Source organism: Amblyomma americanum, chromosome 4 (genome assembly GCF_052857255.1).
Source record: "Amblyomma americanum isolate KBUSLIRL-KWMA chromosome 4, ASM5285725v1, whole genome shotgun sequence".
Classification (NCBI taxonomy): Eukaryota; Metazoa; Arthropoda; class Arachnida; order Ixodida; family Ixodidae; genus Amblyomma; species Amblyomma americanum.
In genome coordinates this window covers 221,347,249-221,363,860 of record NC_135500.1, presented here as the reverse complement: position 1 = coordinate 221,363,860, position 16,612 = coordinate 221,347,249, and the positions used below count along the sequence as shown (strand labels likewise).

The window sequence follows — 16,612 nt, the reverse complement described above, 5'->3', positions numbered from 1 at the left end:
GTTCAATAAAGCCAATAATTCGAATTATCTGAGTTTGACTGTAGAGCTTGTTCTGTTACTTTATGAACACCACAGATTTTACTGTGCAGTCTTTTCACTAAATAGACACAACCTCTCGCAGGTTTTGGAAGATACCCAAGGAGTCACAAAACAAGGCTTCTGGCTAGACAGGAAGTAAGGAAGAGAAGTTTCGAAACAAGGTATGTGAGTGGACTACATTTCAGTCGATTTGGAAGCAAGTGGTGAGTGAGTAGAGAACTAAACAATAAAACAAAAATAGGCAATGCTGAGAAAGCCCAGTGCTCTGAGAAAAGTTGAAATCGACTAAATCGACTACTACAAAGGCTCAAATGATAAAAAAAAGCTGCATGTCGACAAGGAGGGACGGCAGAGTAGACAGCTCCAGATTCCTTAACGTGCATGGACAGTACATTGGTGTTTTTGCATTTCACTTCCATTGAGAAGAGGCCGCCAGGGCTGAGAAAAGCCATGAAATAGAAATGACTCAACTACTGAGTGCCCCAAGGTGCGTGCAGTTACCTTGAGCACCCGCGAGCCTTCCAGGTTGACCTCTGCCACGGAAGAAGTGACCACCAGCAGCAGGGTGAGTGGGCAGACAAACTGCACCACCTCCCAGGCAGTGGGCGAGTGGTTGAGCCAGGTGACCAGCTGAGACGAGCACCAGAACACCACCAGACCGATGAGGCTGCCCACCCAGCGCTGCAGCGCTCGCCCCGTCAGCCGGAGGCGGCACTGAAACAGGGCCACCAGAGCTGCAATGTCAGTCCAGGTTCAAACAGGAAAGGGCACACACACAGAGAACGATGACTGATATCAAGAATTTGACGGGAGCCCACATTGGTTGAGATGGCACATGGCCAAAGCATTGTGCTCCACCTAAAGAATCCCATTTTAAATGCTATTCCAAAAAATCATTCGACTTTTCATTGGAGCCATTTTTGTTTGTTCATCACATAACATCACTCTTCTGCGTTTAGTCCACAGTGGTAGGTGGGGGGCACTAAGGGGCATTATTTCGCAAACAGGAGATAACTACCACTAACGTCCACCTGTGTGCTACAACACAGTCATTTAAAAAGGTTCCAAGCAGTTTTTCCACAGCCCACAGTGTGTTGAGGTGAATATGAGCTGCAATTCAATCAATCAATCAATCTTTATTTTTCCCAGAAAGAACTACCCTTGCCAGGCCAATAGAGACCAAGGAAGGATAGAATTCCAGTTTTATTTCTCTTTCTTCATTGCCTTCAAGCATAATACTAAAACAGGCAGGAAACAAAAAGACATACAGTGAAAGCTCGTTAACCCTTTAAAGGTTCACGACGAATTCAGCTCATCACGAGCTATTGCCACTTTTTCAATTTTGTCGAGCTCATCTCGTCATGAGTGCCTCGCTGCTTTCTAAATGGCTTTTGAGGAGCTGTGCTCATCAAATGGTGTTTTTACATTTAAAAAGAATTCAGGGGTGCACTTTGTTGACCTAAACTGCAGTGAGGCGAAAGCCTTTAGCGCGGTGTTGCTGCTTGTGCCACTGATGCGTGGTCAAGATCTTAAGTAAGCACTTGTGTTTGCCCGCATTCTGAGACTCCATTGGGAGGTTTTTCGGCACCCGACTTGGTCGACAGCTGCGAGCGCTGGTGGCGCCACCTCACGCATGCGCGGTGAACTACCAATAGCGCAACATGACCTCCGAGATCATTCGCAGGCGCTAGCACGTGCAGGTGATTTCGGAGGCCATGGGTGCAAGAGCATAACGGATGGAAGGACGGACGCAGCATGAGCCATTGCAGGCTTTCGCCTTAACACAGATGACAGCACCCGCTCTTTCCAGGAGGTTTTTCATAAATTTTTCCCGCACTCTCAAACAAACATGGCACCACTCGTGCAGCATTATAATGCAGAAGGGTGTTAGCCATCTGATGATGATAGCACAAGCGGATGTCGACTCAAGTTTCAGTCTTCCACTGAAGAAGACAGTGATGACACAGCAATGGGAAGAACATCCACAAGGAAACGAGAATCTGGTGCAGATGGTGCGAGAACACTCTGAGCAGAGTGCAATGTTTTGAGTGTTACCACATCATTGGTAGCCTCCAGTTGTTTTAAAGGAATCAATGAACAAACAGAGCAATTTGTGTACTGCTATTCAAAACGAACCCTTTCTTTATGAAGTTCCGAGAGCGGACAATACATTATATGGCTAATAAAAATTATTCTCTGCCGTAAAATGTTTTCACAGATACTTTTGTGTTTTAAACGTGTTATTGAGGCCTTTCACATCAAAAAAGAAAAGCCATTTTGGTACTTTCTTTTTTAATGAGCCCTTAAGGTGTTAATTCGAACTTCAAAGGACCGGAAGAAATGTTCGAATTATTAATCAAATGACAGCAAAAAACTTAAAAATTGCTGGCAGCACAGTAAATTTATTTGGAGAAAGATTGGGCAATGGTTGCCTAATTTTAGAATGAGAACAGTGCACTGACTATTTTTCACCTTTCCATTAATGCTTTACTGCGTGCACAGTGTCAGGAGCACCGAAGCATAACTGTTCCAAAATCAGAAGGGCCTCTCGTATCTTTTATGGCGCGAAACTGTGCAGCTCCACTGCTGCCGAATCACACCCATCCAAAGCAGCGCCGTTGCGTGTGAGGTGGCTTCACCACAAGAGCAGCACGTGATGAGCGCGCAGTTTTGGTGCACTGGAAGAACGGAACCATGTAAACTCAAGGAAACAGCGCTGAAGCAGCAAGAAAGGAAAAGTGGTGATGGGGACAAACATCAGTGACGCTCCAATCTGCGTCCAAAACTGTGCTGAGCTGGGTTAAGTTGGCTGGCTGATACTAGCTAGTGAAGCCACCGAAATTAAGCGGTCGGTGCGCCCTTGGGTATGGTGCTGCCAGTTCGTCGTCATGCCTGCCATGATGTGCCTCAGAGGTGCACGAATGACTATGCAGCATGAAATTCAGGTTTTGAGTAGGGCTATTTCGTCAATCTCTTGCTGTGCTGGTCATACCTGGACGCAGCCTCCCTTCAGGAGCCTGGTCAAATTAACAGGCATGAGGTCTGTAGCGTCCGAATAAGCGAGCATCCAATGCCATAGACTTACATGGGCGTTGGATGAGGCCGAACCGGTGGTTTTAATTATCCAGATCTCCAAATTAGTTAGCTTTTAGTGCATCAGTTACTTGCTAGAGGTGTATAGCATAGACCTTTCCCTCAAGACTATGCCAAACACTCTGAGCAGTGCTGCAGTAGACAGCTTGAGCCAGTGGGCAGGCCCGTGCTCTTTTCATTCTTCCTGTTGACAACAGCAGCAGCAGCAGACAGCTTGCATGTTAATCGAGATCAGCTGGGGTAGATTTCTTTGCTTATGCCAGGTGCTACCAATGGTCACAATTTTAGTGTCACTATGATGGCTTTTGGAATGAACACATTCCAATTATCACGGTCGAGACTTCACTGAATGTACTTCTGAAACCTGCTCCAAGTGTTTTATATTTGTATATGTTGGCAGCGAGGATCGTGCAAACAGGCTACCACCACAAAAGAGCTTTAATGCGCTCCTATCAAAGCAGCAAGGGTTTCTCCTTCCTCTTTAGATAGCTAACATGCAGGAAGACACAGAGGCAGGCCCACAGCCACACATGAAACTGACGCCAAGGCTTGTCCAGTTTCCAAACAAGGTGCTTACCGAGACCTTCCAGTAGACATGAAGTATTTCAGCTATTGACAAGCTTCGTTCTGGCGGTGAAGTTCCCACGCTCAAATCTGCCGAAGACCCTGTGATATCCTGATCAGGAAGCAAGAATCAAAAGTTCGCTGGCTGAGAAATTAGGCATGAAAAGCTATATGCACTCCGACAGTTTCCTTAAAGGAACACAGACAAAATTTCCATTGTTTGTTTTGATAATCGCCTACAAGCATACTTTGCAACATGGAATTCCCCTACACGTGATAAACAATTTTGTTTTATTTTCAACAACAGCTACGACAGAGTTCAGATCAGGTCACACGAGATATAAAAAACTGTGATATTACTGTACTTGCCTCAATCTAAGGTGAATTTTTTTATTGGAATTAGAAGTGAAAAGTAATCCCTCGCATTAAAATTGAATAAATATTATTGAACAATTAAGGAATATATTTAAGCAACCTTCACATTACAAACAAATATGGCAATTTCACGTAAATGTGCTACCCGCTTTTTCATTCATTGTGATTACTGCTCTTGGGGCAGGGTGGTACAAGTGCTCTTTTAAAATGAAATGACCCCACATAGCCTAAACTGAACTTGTACGTCATAACCTTCGTTGACCTGTTGCAACAGAAAGAGAAGATAATTAATAAATATTCAATGAATTGAACCTGAATATAATGAATTGAACCTGAATATAATGAACCTCTATATAAGGAAGTTCACAATGCAGCAAACTTTTTTCATCTCAGTTTCTTGCTTCCATTAAAATGCATGTGTTTATTCCCTCAATTTAAGAAAGTTTCGCGCTGCCGTTTCGATACAACGAAGTTTACAAGCACAAAAAGCAAATTTGGGCAAATTCCACCACTCTGTAAAGTTAAAAAATTTTTACTTGTAAAAAAATGAAAGGTGTTTGTAGAGACAGAAGCACAAACCAAACAAGCGTTGGTAGCAGCAGCAACCCATGAGCACCACATAAAGCCGATGCTCTTGGGCAAACATCAGGCAAAAACAACCGATTTCATGACCACACCATGAGTGGGGTAGCCTTCTGCAAAGCTTGTACAATAAAGGTTTCTTGTTTGTGAACAATGCTTGATATAACTTGCACCCATATCACCCCACCGCTGTGGCTCAGTGGTTAGGGCGCTCGAGTGCTGATCCCGAGGACGAGGCGGCCACGTTTCAATGGAGGCAAAACGCAAGGTGCCCATACTGTGCTCAGTATTAACTACACTAGTCAAATGTTTAGGGGAATCCCCCAAGGTGGAGTAAATTTGTAATAAGGGAGCAATTACTCATTGTCATCCACCCGAACGCAGCCATATGGCTACAAAGGAAAGTCTCAGAAACTTCACAGTTAAAGAAAAATTCGTCCTGGTCCGGGATCCGAACCCGGGACCACCGCTTCACCGGAGCAGTCGCTCTACCAACTGAGCTAACCGGGACGGCAAGCTTACGGTAGGGCGAGAGTGAATTGATCAATAACTCGAAGTGGGAACAGAGTTAGTCAAACGTTGAGGGGAATTCCCCAAGGTGGAGTTAAATATGACCAATTTGACATCCGACCAACATTGTTCCCACTCAGCGTTATTAATCAGTCCCATGAAGTGCAGACACAGTCAACAGCCGGTAAATCATGTTGGCTGCGTGCACACAAGGTTCATGACAAAGCAAGCCAAACCAGCTGCGCTGTTTTGCAGGGACCTCCTGATTGCACGTCCCGTTCCCATCAGCCCGCGAGAGCACGCAATGGGTTGCAGGATTGCTTGATGCCATTAATGGACTTCCACAGTGCTGCTTGGTTTCGTATTCGCAACTTTCACAGGATATAGGAGGCACTACTGGTAATCCAAAATGGCTGCCCTTGAGGGGATTGGGCAGTATAGTGTACTTGGGCAGCCACAGCAGTGTCGGTTTCTATTTTGATTCCGCTTCAGGTCCTCGTGTTCGCAATATTAGCTCAGTTGGCTGGGTGCGAGAAGGAGCAAGTCACAACTTCGTCTTTTGTAGAACTCTGAGAGTTTATGTAACATGTTTAGTGGCGAGAGCGTAATCGGGCATAAGAGAGCTATACAGTCAGGCGTCAGAACAGCGGTAAAAACAGTAAAACAGCTTAATGAACGGGCTGCAGAAATCTGGAAGTCAACATCTCTGCACAGGAAAACCCTTTCAACACAGCCGCCCGACCGGTTTTGGGGGTACAAATTAGTCGCAGCATAAGCATGTGATGTCAGATCTGTTACCCAGAGCGAGGGTTACAAAAGCATTAGTAATACTGCTCGACAAGCATCAGTTTCTTTATCAATGAGTTTTCAATTTCTTTTAACTTTGAAGTGGCGCTCAAGCGCTTGATGTAAATCGTGCGATAAGCAAAGCTCAAGGAACAGATGTTATGCTACCGAATAAGTTCTGCGTGAAACAACATTTTGGCACAAAAAAGAAGATTGGTCACCGTACAGCAGCCCATTCAGAGTAGGCGACGGATCAAGATTTATGCACCAAATAACTACACCGCCGTTCCTCACAAGAAAAAAGAAAGTGAAATTAAAATATGCCTATCAACAATCCTAATGAAGCTATCAATGAGCTAATGCGTCCATCCCCCAACATCGTCAATACACGGGAGAACTGCGAAGTGACTGCATGCATGCTGTACAGAATCCAGCAGAAAAGAGCGCTCGCAACATTTCTCCACTGGCTTTATTACTGGCCTGCTAATTTGCAATTTATCATTGGCGCTCACTTCAGCCATTCGCCAGAAACAATCTAATTTGCAATTTATCATTGGTTCTCGCTTCAGCCATTCGCCTGAAACAATCGTGTGCAGACTCGTGTCGCTTTACAGTGCACGATCTGAAATGTAGGAGACGCAGAGCTGCGGTCGCTGCTGTACTACCTGCTCATTCCAAGCACCCAAGTACACCTTACAAACATCCTTTCGCATTGCAAGTCTGCCACGTGCAAACAGAACATGTTAAAAACAAAAGGTACACACAACGCATGCAAATGAAGTAACACTCAACCGCACTTCGTCATCATCACGCTACCCCCCTCACTGCGTGTTCCAGCGGGCACCACCGTTCGTGAAAGTTGCGAATGCAGTGAAGGCGCCCTCTTCGTGGCAGTTGCTGCAAAAACACTCAAAGCCCATGATACTTTTTCAGTGGCAGCATTTACCTCCAGATATCAGTCAGATTTCAAGATATCCGCAATTTATTGAGAAAAATACTTGGTTTGGTTTGGTTCGGTTTATAGAGGTTTAAAAGTCCCAAAGCGACTCAGGCTATGAGAGACGCCGTACTGAAGGGCTCTGGAAATTTCGACCACCTGGGGTTCTTTAACGTGCACTGACATCACACAGTACACGGGCCTCTATAATTTTGCCTCCATCGAAATTCGACCACCGCGGCCGGGATCGAGCCCACGTCTTTCAGGCCAGCAGCCGAGCGCCATAACCACTCAGTCACCGCGGCGGCTGAGAAAAATATTTGGAGGTAAAAGGTAATATAAATGCATGGCGCCATGGGGAGTGGCTCGGCTCTACAGAAAATTTCGGCTAAAGAGATATTTTGAGATATGCTCAATTTGCCTGTAATATGTTCATGAATGCATGTGGGCAAAATAAAGTGGAGCAGGAAGGTTGCGCCACTGACAGGAAGAAACCAAATTCACGATAGAACCAAGTTTTTTTTCTAAAAAGTACTGCTTCGTTACATTAAGGCTCAACTGTATTTATCGACTACGGGCCAATTGCATGTCGTGATTCATTCATACTAATGGCTTACACACCCTTCCAAGGAACAAAACATACAGCCAGACATTCGGTGTCCATATAACATTAAATGCTGGGAACCTGTGCATTTGACAACCATGCAGGATATAGTATACACTGCCAGCAGAACACAAAGCCTCTAAAAGTAAGAGGTAATATTCTTGTACATATGCAGTAAAAAAAAAAAAAAGAAAAATAACTAGGGGTGTGCAAGTATTCGAAATTTCGAACACGAATCGAATATGTTTGGCATTCGATTCATATTCGTATTCGAGAAACTGATATTCGAGAATTTCTGAATATTCGAAAATTCCCGAATACTCGCCAGCTGTGCAGACTTTCATAAATTCGACCATGGAAAAACCACAATATCTGGGAAAATTAGCCTATGATCAAGTTAAAATTCTAGGAAAACAATACAGATGTCCTATTAACTTCACCAGCGAAAGAACGGGACACCGGGAGAAGAAGAAGACAGGACAGCGTTGTCCTGTCTTCTTCTTCTCCCGGTGTCCCGTTCTTTCGCTGGTGAAGTTATGTATGATACACACCAACTAGCCCACATGGTTACCTTGTTACAGGTCCTATTAACTTCTTTCTCCGCCGCTTATCACGCGGACCGATCGCATTCCGACGCCGCTAGGCTTGACATCGTGCGAATTTCCGCAAGTGGGATTTCCCACATATCACACGTGCTGCGAACAAGATGGGCGACGGCCCGCTTCGAACAATCGCAACGCGAAATTGCGCTTTTTTTTTTTTAATTCTTCTGCAATGTGTTACATATTTAATGCTCACATCCGAAGGATGCGTCCTGTCGTCTTATAACTCTCCGAGCGTGACCTCCGCCATCCTGTTTTGTAAACTACGCTATGCGGGAAAGCCTACTTGCGGACTGTCGCGGGAGCCTCCTGAAGGGGCGCGTCGAGTTGTCACAATAGGGCAAGCGATCCTGTAAAAATCCCGCCTATTGCATGGTGCATTGTAACCCGCGCACCTCTTTAGTGGGCGTAATGGCAGGCGTGACAACGATCGGAAGGCCCCTGTCGCTAGGTCAAAAAATAGTCTCGCCGCGTAGTTTCGGTTTCTGAGCTTCGCCGCTGCCCCGCGGCAACTGCAACTGTCGCGCATTCACCGATAGTCCAATTCCAGCTCCGCGCGACTTTCGGACGCCGACTGGTGCGTCGCAGGTGATTTCTTTTTCCTTTTTAGAAACTGTCTCGCCGTTCCGACGCCAGTGTGTGTTCCCCGGCCCCTTGCTTGCATTTGTGCTGTTCTTCCAGCACTCCAAAACGGGCGGCTTGTCATGGGCTTACAGGTGTTAGTGCGATGAAGCCGCCTCATAAGGCCTTACTGCATCTTCGCATTTTCGGCAGATTTTCTTTTTTTCCAGGGAGGGGGTGGGGGGGGGGGGGGGGGGGGCACGGTTAATTTTATATACAGAGGCCTTCGCATTAACCAGGCATTTCTTCCAGTCCCTTTAGCTTGAAATGAACGAGGTTTTACTAGTCATCATCGTTATTTTTTATTGCCAGTCTTGTCATTTTATGGATATTTTTTGCATGGCCTTATTGTAGTTTGGATACTGTTATGCTGTGTAATCAAGCAGTATACATTTCTGTGCGCATCATGTTTTTTCATATGGCACTGAGGCAGTCTAGTTTTGTTTATTTTAGTTGCAAAGACTATACACTATTTTGAAAAAAATAAGGGCAACAACATTTGCTCGTTTATCATTTTCTGAAATTTTTTTTGTACTGAACAGATATTCGATATTCGAAGCCATTTTTCTTCATATTCGATTCGTATTCAAAAATTTCAATATTCACACACCCCTAAAAATAACCTAGCCAAATATCAGTTTTTATAATGTGCAATAGCAAAATTCGACAAGGGTAGGAAAGCTTCCTCACTGGCCTTTTGAAGGCAGTGACATACGACACTACTAATCCTACACATTTTCGTATTATACACAAACAATAACTGCCTTCAGAAAGTATAACATCCATACAAAATCATTCCATTCTCATTAGGGAGTAATTACTCATTAGCATCCACCCAGGCACAGCCATATGTATATGAAGGAAAGTTAACTCCCTTAAAACAAATCTAATCCACCTTGAGGGATTCCCCAAAACACATGATGTTTTCCCGTAAACATTAAGGTCTCTTTGGAAAACTGCTGCCTAGAATTTTTCACCTTGCATTGCAAAAATAAGTTGCACTGGTCAATTCAAAATTTCAGTATAGTAAAATTTTGTTAATTTGAACTCTGTTAATTCAATTTTAAGGTTAATTCTAACTGACGCCTGGGTCCCGCACAGCCCTTTGTATTTCAATAGGGAAAATTTCCCGATAATTCGAATTCATACTAAACCTTGACACAAAGAAAAGTGAAGGACCTAATGGTATCCCAAACTTGTCTCTTGTTCAGTATGCCTTAAGGACTTCACACTGTCTTACTCTTCAATAAATCATAAGCTTCTGGCACAGTCCTATCATCATGGAAGATGGCCAAGATGCTCCTGTTACATAAACCAGGTAATAAGCAACATCTAAGCAACATCTTTCTAACTACTGCCAATATCTTAACTCCTTATTCATGCAAAATGCTGAGCACATAATATGCAACCACAGTACAGTAAAAGCTCGTCAATTAGAACTTACGGTTAATTCGAACTGACAGCCGGGTCCCGGCACAGCCCTGTGTATTTCAATGACGGAAAACTCCCGATAATTCGAACAAGTCGGCATCCGCTACGGTTAATTCGAACTAGGAGCCCCTGGCTGACACAGTTCCTCACAGATAGAAGTTGACCTATAGTGAGTACAGCGTGCTCCAAATTCGCTAGAGATGCAAAAACAATGGAAAAGAAAAAAATGCCAAGTGCACAAGGCTTGCGAAGCCCACGCTCCGGTGCATGCCAAAGCAGGTTTTTGCTGCCAGAGCACTCGCCCACACTGCTGATGCTTTGGCTACAGTGCACTTCGGCCAACGTTGGCTTCGGCGCAAGCTGTTCCAGATTTTCGTTGTGCCGCGGTCGCTGGGTTGCAATCACATGGTATACACAATGCAGTTCAGCCGTTCGGCCCAACGTTACTAGAACTAAACGAGTTTCGCAGCTCCGCCAGAATTGTAGCCCTAGTGGATGTCACAAGAACTAATGGCACTGCCGTTGAGTCTTGCTTCCAGTCGGCAGCCGTTTCTTTGTGTCGTCTGCTTGCTGCGCACTTTTTCTTTTAGCGTGCAGTGCATGTTTTGCGCTGTCGGAGTGCTGTTTCATCTCCAAATGTCCATAATAATCTCTTGTATGCCATCTGCTTATAAGCATGCACCATGCCGAGCTGTTTTGTCCCTGTATGCAGGAGCAGCTGCGGTTCATCATCCAAGCGCCACTTTTTTTCGCGGCCGAAAGATCCGGAGCAGTTCAAAAGGTGGGAGCGTGCCTTGGCCGGAAAGACAGAAAACTTACAAGAAAATGTAAAGTCTGTGACATTCACTTTGAAGAGGTTGATATACTGAAGTATTACTGGCACACTGTTGACGGTAAGGAGATTCTCATACCACGTGGTAAATGGGAGTTGACGCGAGGCGCAAATTCCTCGCTTGTTTCCTGCGCTACCACGCTACATGTCAAAGCCGAAAGGAAAGGCCAGAAAATCACCGAGGAAGCGTGCTGCACCTTGTGTGGATTCTGTGCTGAATTCGGCAGAAGAGAATACTGGCCTCCGAGACGACTCCCAACAACAAGCCGCGACTGGCAGCTCCGTTGACGACGTGGGCATAAAAATAGAAGAAATGGGTACCGTAGCTTTGCCATCAAAGCACTGGGTTTCAGAAAATTTTGTTGACGAAGTAACTAACAAGAGGTGCTGCATATTTTACACGCGTTGCCTGGTTTAAGGTCACCTACTTGTGCAGAAGACTGTTGAATTGAGCTACTTACACATGAAGACTTGACCTGTGTGAGGAATGGCTACACCAAGATGAACAACAAGCAGGTGCTATGCAGCATTAAGTTCATTGCTGATATTGAAAATGTTTTGAAAGAAACAGATGAGCTTAAAATATGTAAGGGCATAAGAATAAACGGTAAACAGATGCACCAAAAGAGTTGTATAGTTTTCTCATCTCGCCCAGTCTGCTCTAAGTGCCTGGACTTGGCCGAAAAATGCGACGCGAGATGCCTTCAGTGAGAAATAAAAATGCAGGAAAGGCTAAAATGCGCAGCATGAAACGAGCATTGCTCCGAGCCACGGCAGCTCATGAGCAAACAAGGAAAGAGGTGGCAAGTTTGAAAGACAAGCTTCAAGAAACTTCACAAGAATGTGTGGAGACGTATATAAAGGGTCTTCCACCTCTCCAGCAGCTCCAACTTATGATAGCCTTTCAACAAATGAAGGCCAAATCACTCTGTGGAGTGATATAGCCGTGAATGGCTCCTGAACTGTATGCTCGTGAGGATATCAAGTTCGAAGCCCATAGCATGTACGTGCTGCATTGATAACTACATTCCTAATAGAACAAAGAAAACATGTAAAAAAACTCCTTGGATCACGCGAGAAATAATACATTTGAAAAGAAAAATCAAACGTCTGAAGCGTGGGGGTGCCTGTCGAAATATAGTTAAAATACATCAGGCTAACTTCACAAGCGCTTTGCGCCAGGCTAAACAAAATTACTTTCAGTATAGCCTGCCAAATTTTCTTCGTGACTCACCACATAAGTTCTGGAAATTTTTATCGAAAAAGAAAAATACAATTACGCGCATTTCATGTCAAGGTGTCCAGCTTGCTGATAAATCGCAAATCTCTGAGGCATTCAATAAGTATTTTCAGAGTGTGTTTTCCCATCATGGTTTATTTGTTCAACCCAGTACCATGTCTCCCAACACGACCCCCGACATTGTTTCTTCATCTGGCGTATTCTCCATGCTACTCAACCTCAAAACTAAAGCGTCCGCTGGACCTGACGGGATACCAAATATTTTTTTGCGCCGTTATGCAGAAGCCATCACAGAGTTCCTGGTTGTTATTTTCCGCAAATCATTTGAAACAGGAAACATTCCTTCCGACTGGAGGAAAGCGCGGATTGTGCCCGTGCTGAAAAAGGGTGATCCTGCCTTGATTGCTAATTATCGTCCCATATCAATAACTTCCACATGTTGCAAACTTGCTGAGCATATCATAGCTAACTACATAACTACATTTCTAAACGATAACAAGGTACTTACCCCCCATCAGCACGGGTTTCGAAAAGGCTTTTCCACTGTAACTCAGCTAACTTCTGTCATTCATACTTTTGCAAGTGTACTAAATAGCGCTGGTCAAATGGATGTTATTTTTTTAGACTTCAGCAAAGCCTTTGATGTTATTTCTCATGCCAAACTAATTTACAAACTTGAACTTATTGGTCTTCCTAATTTCATAATTCGTTGGATTTCCTCATACCTTTCTCACCGCACACAATTTGTTTGTATTGATGATTGCTATTCAAACCACCTGCCGGTCACTTCAGGCGTCCCACAGGGAAGCGTCCTCGGACCTCTCCTCTTTTTGATATATATCAATGACATTACTAACGTTATAACTACCCCTGTTCAAATTAGATTATCTGCAGATGACTGCGTTTTATTTCACCAAATTTCTTGCCAAGATGATCAAGTTTTACTAAACTCCAATCTTCAGAACATACATACATGGTGTAATAAATGGGACATGAAGCTAAATTTAGAGAAAACAGTATACATGACGATAACTAACAAAAAGGCTTCCTTCTCATTTCCTTACAATATTTCATCTCACCTTCTGACCGAAGTCAGCGGGTACAAGTATCTAGGAGTTACAATACCGAAAAACCTTAGCTGGAATAAACATGTATCAAACGTATGCTCCTCAGCCTTTCGTAAACTCTGCTTTCTTAGACATAAACTAAAACTTGCCCCACCTGAACTTAAAAAATTAACCTACTTTTCAATAATAGGGCCATCACTAGAATATGCGTGCACCGTCTGGGATCCCTACACTAAACGTAACATCGAGGCCCTTGAAATGATTCAACGCAAAGCCGTCCGTTTTATTTTTTCAAAGTATCGTGTAACTGACTCACCAACGACCCTCATGCAAACTCACGGTATTGAAACATTACAGCTGCACCGGAAAATTCAAAGACTGAAACTACTTTTCTTACTAAAAAACCATAAACTGTCTATGAATGCAGACCCCTTCCTTAAACCTAACACTACGCGCCAAACACGAAATCATCATACACAATCATTAACCCCTTACAGTGCTAGGATTAACGCCTTTAAATACTCATTTTTTCCACGCACCATTGAGGAGTGGAACAGGTGTTCGCCAGATCTCTTAACCAGAGCTGATTCTTTTGACTCAATGTTTTCTTCATAGCATTTAATTTGAGAGCCGTTTTTTTCGTTCACTTTTTGTATTTTGCATCTGAGCCTTGTATTTATTGCTGTATTTTGTGTTACAACTTGTATTTAACATTTTTTCAATTTTGCTAAACCTGTTCTTTTTGCATATATTATGTACTCGCCCCTCCTGCTTGGGCCTACTGTAGGCCTGCAGTATGTTCTAAATAAATAAATAAATAAATATAAGTTGCTAAACGACCTCAGAATGCTCCCGCTACCAAGCATGAGCAGTCTCACACAGGTTTTGAAGGGCATAGCCTGTAAATACGGCTTCAATGCCGTTGCTCTGGAAGCCATACAAAAGCAGCTGCAAGAAAAACCTCCCAAACTGGCAATAAGCACTCTTTAGACGAGCTCAAACTGAAGCAGTGTTGCGACTTCAACAAATCATCTTACAAAGAAGATGGCTTTGTTGATTACAGTGGTGTGCCAAAGGAAGGCAGAAATGAACTAGCTGGTCATGCCTTAGTTCTCATGTTTGTGCCGCTTTTTCAAGACTGGGTACAGCCCATAGCATGTTTCTCCACAAAGGGCGTTGCACCTGGTCGTATATTGGCACAACTCGTTCTCGAAGCCATTATACAATCGCACAAGTACGGAGCAGTGGTTGTCACTGTAGTGAGCGACGCCGCCAGGAACAAGTCAATGTGGCAACAGTTCAGAGTCAGTGGTGGCACAACAAACACGAGAAACAAGATCCAACACCCGTGCCTTCCTGACGGGAAATTCCTGCACTTCATCTGTGACGTAATGTACCGCACATTATAAAGAGCGTCAGGAATCACATACTGAAGCATCAGCATGGTCAGGTATGCACAATTCCAGTGACGAAATAAAGCATCAAAGTATATGCACACTTGCATACAGCTCTTATGCATGTCCTTGCAGGCTGGGGAACGACACATCCATTATCTTCATTACAAAGCACTCTATGAAACTGAGCACCAGAAGCATTTGAAGGTAGTACCAAGGCTGTCAGAATCCCACGTCCAACCAAATAACTTGCAGAGAATGACTGCGCGGCTGGCAGCTCACGTACGCGTGTCATGGCTCAATCAACTGCGTTTTCCGTTTTTCATGTTAGACTTCAGTTTTAAAGTCCAAATTAAGCGTTCATGAGCTTCACTCATTTTTTTGCAGTTGTTCAGTCAGAGTACGGCAAATGGCCTGCAACTTTACCGGGGGACCGGCGTAGAAGAACTCACAGACTCATCCAGCACAGAGGCATTCACTTTTTATGTAACAACAGAGAGGTGGAACAGACAGGGGAGTGTGCACTGAACAGCGTGTCCACATTTGGTGACCTTTTCTGCCTTGCCATAGAAAATCTGGAGGCATCACCCATACCCTCTCTGGGATGCGCAGCCCACAGCCAAGAAATGAGTGCAAGGATTGTAAAGTTTTACGTTTTGAGGAGAATGTACTACTTCTGAAACAAAACGAACCATGAAATGGAGGCGGCTGAAAAAGTCAGGTCAGCTAGAAAGAGAACAAAGTTGCTTTAATATTTCGCTTCCCTATTGATGCCACTTGAAATTTTAAATGTGCCTAAATAGTAAAAATTTATGAGTCCTATGTCTAAAAAGTGCACAGTTGTCTTGTTCATTGATTGTTTTGCATGAGCATTCTTCATTTCATTCGCATGCTCCGCCACTTCGAAGGGTTTATTGTTGACTTTTGCCTGGCTAATTAATAAAGCTGAGTCTTTCCTAGTGTGCCACATGCATGCATTAAAATCTGCACTAGAAATGTTAAAAAAAGATTGGTTTACTCAATAACTCGCAGCTGGGCACGTAATAATCAAGTAAGTTTTCAGAAGTCCACTGGTTTTGGATCGATGAGAATGGCGATCGTGATCGTTTTATATAGTAACAAATTAACGAATTGAGCTACTTACACTGGTCTCTGAGCATTGCACATAATCTCTAGAGCTTAAAATTTAACTAGAGGCGCTTTTATGACCAAAGCTTTGGGGCTGTGTGCCTAACTTCAAAACCTTCTTGGAAAGAAACACTGCTTCTGTAAACACTCCTCCAAGTCTTCTTTCTAGCAAAAGGTAATTATCTCTCAAGCCTTTGCTTGCATATTCTGTCGGAAGTGTAAACAATGACTAAAACTTTATATCTGAGCTCAGAGTCGTATCAACATAGCTAAAATAACCCGCACTTGTGGGCAAAACCGAGCTGCCACGCTAGACCTCAGTAGCAGACGAACTGTGTGACCAGAAGCAAGGCTCGACTGCAGCACTGTTAGCTCGCGTGACCGCCACTGGGGTCACCTTCCGCTGCTGCCCAGGATGGGAAGCTGCGAAACTGACTTGTTCTAGTAACATCGGTTCAGCCAGATCGGCCACCGCAGTCATGCTTTATGTTGGTGCCGCGAGCTACATGGACAACAGTGTGGAGACGTAGGAGCCCTTGAGTGACGCCGATATAATTGGGGCTGCATACTCTCAGCAGACGCCGCAGGGCTCACATGCGGTGAGAACAGCCGACAGTGATGAGTACGACGGCGGTGACGAGCCTATGCCACCGCCAAGTGCAGGTGAAGTAGCGTTGGCGCTTGATGTTGCAGCGCACCACTTCTCTGTCAGTGAGAACTCTAAAGTTGCAGTGAGAACTCTCTGACGTTGCGCAGGAGCTTTGGGCAAGCTGCAGATGATGCTGATGGAGTCTCGGCATAAGAAAC

General features: G+C 44.2%; 2 protein-coding genes across 8 annotated transcripts in view; one reads left to right on the top strand and one right to left on the bottom strand.

Annotated features, from left to right (window-relative positions):
• The window catches only part of LOC144129428 (prostasin-like), a 91,580-nt gene extending 91,387 nt beyond the window's left edge, over nt 1-193 (top strand). The window contains exon 14 of the mRNA XM_077663582.1: nt 122-193. Coding sequence (XP_077519708.1) covers nt 122-178 — 57 coding nt within the window. The 3' untranslated portion in view covers nt 179-193. The remainder of the gene's footprint in view (nt 1-121) is intronic.
• The window catches only part of LOC144129430 (uncharacterized), a 71,960-nt gene that overhangs the window by 17,199 nt on the left and 38,149 nt on the right, over nt 1-16,612 (bottom strand). For 6 of the 7 annotated variants that reach the window (XM_077663594.1, XM_077663598.1, XM_077663593.1 and 3 more), the window contains 2 exons: nt 3,710-3,808; nt 541-753 (listed from right to left, as the gene is read on the bottom strand). In XM_077663594.1, coding sequence (XP_077519720.1) covers nt 541-753; nt 3,710-3,808 — 312 coding nt within the window. The remainder of the gene's footprint in view (nt 1-540; nt 754-3,709; nt 3,809-16,612) is intronic. The other variant, XM_077663595.1, reaches the window with a different exon arrangement.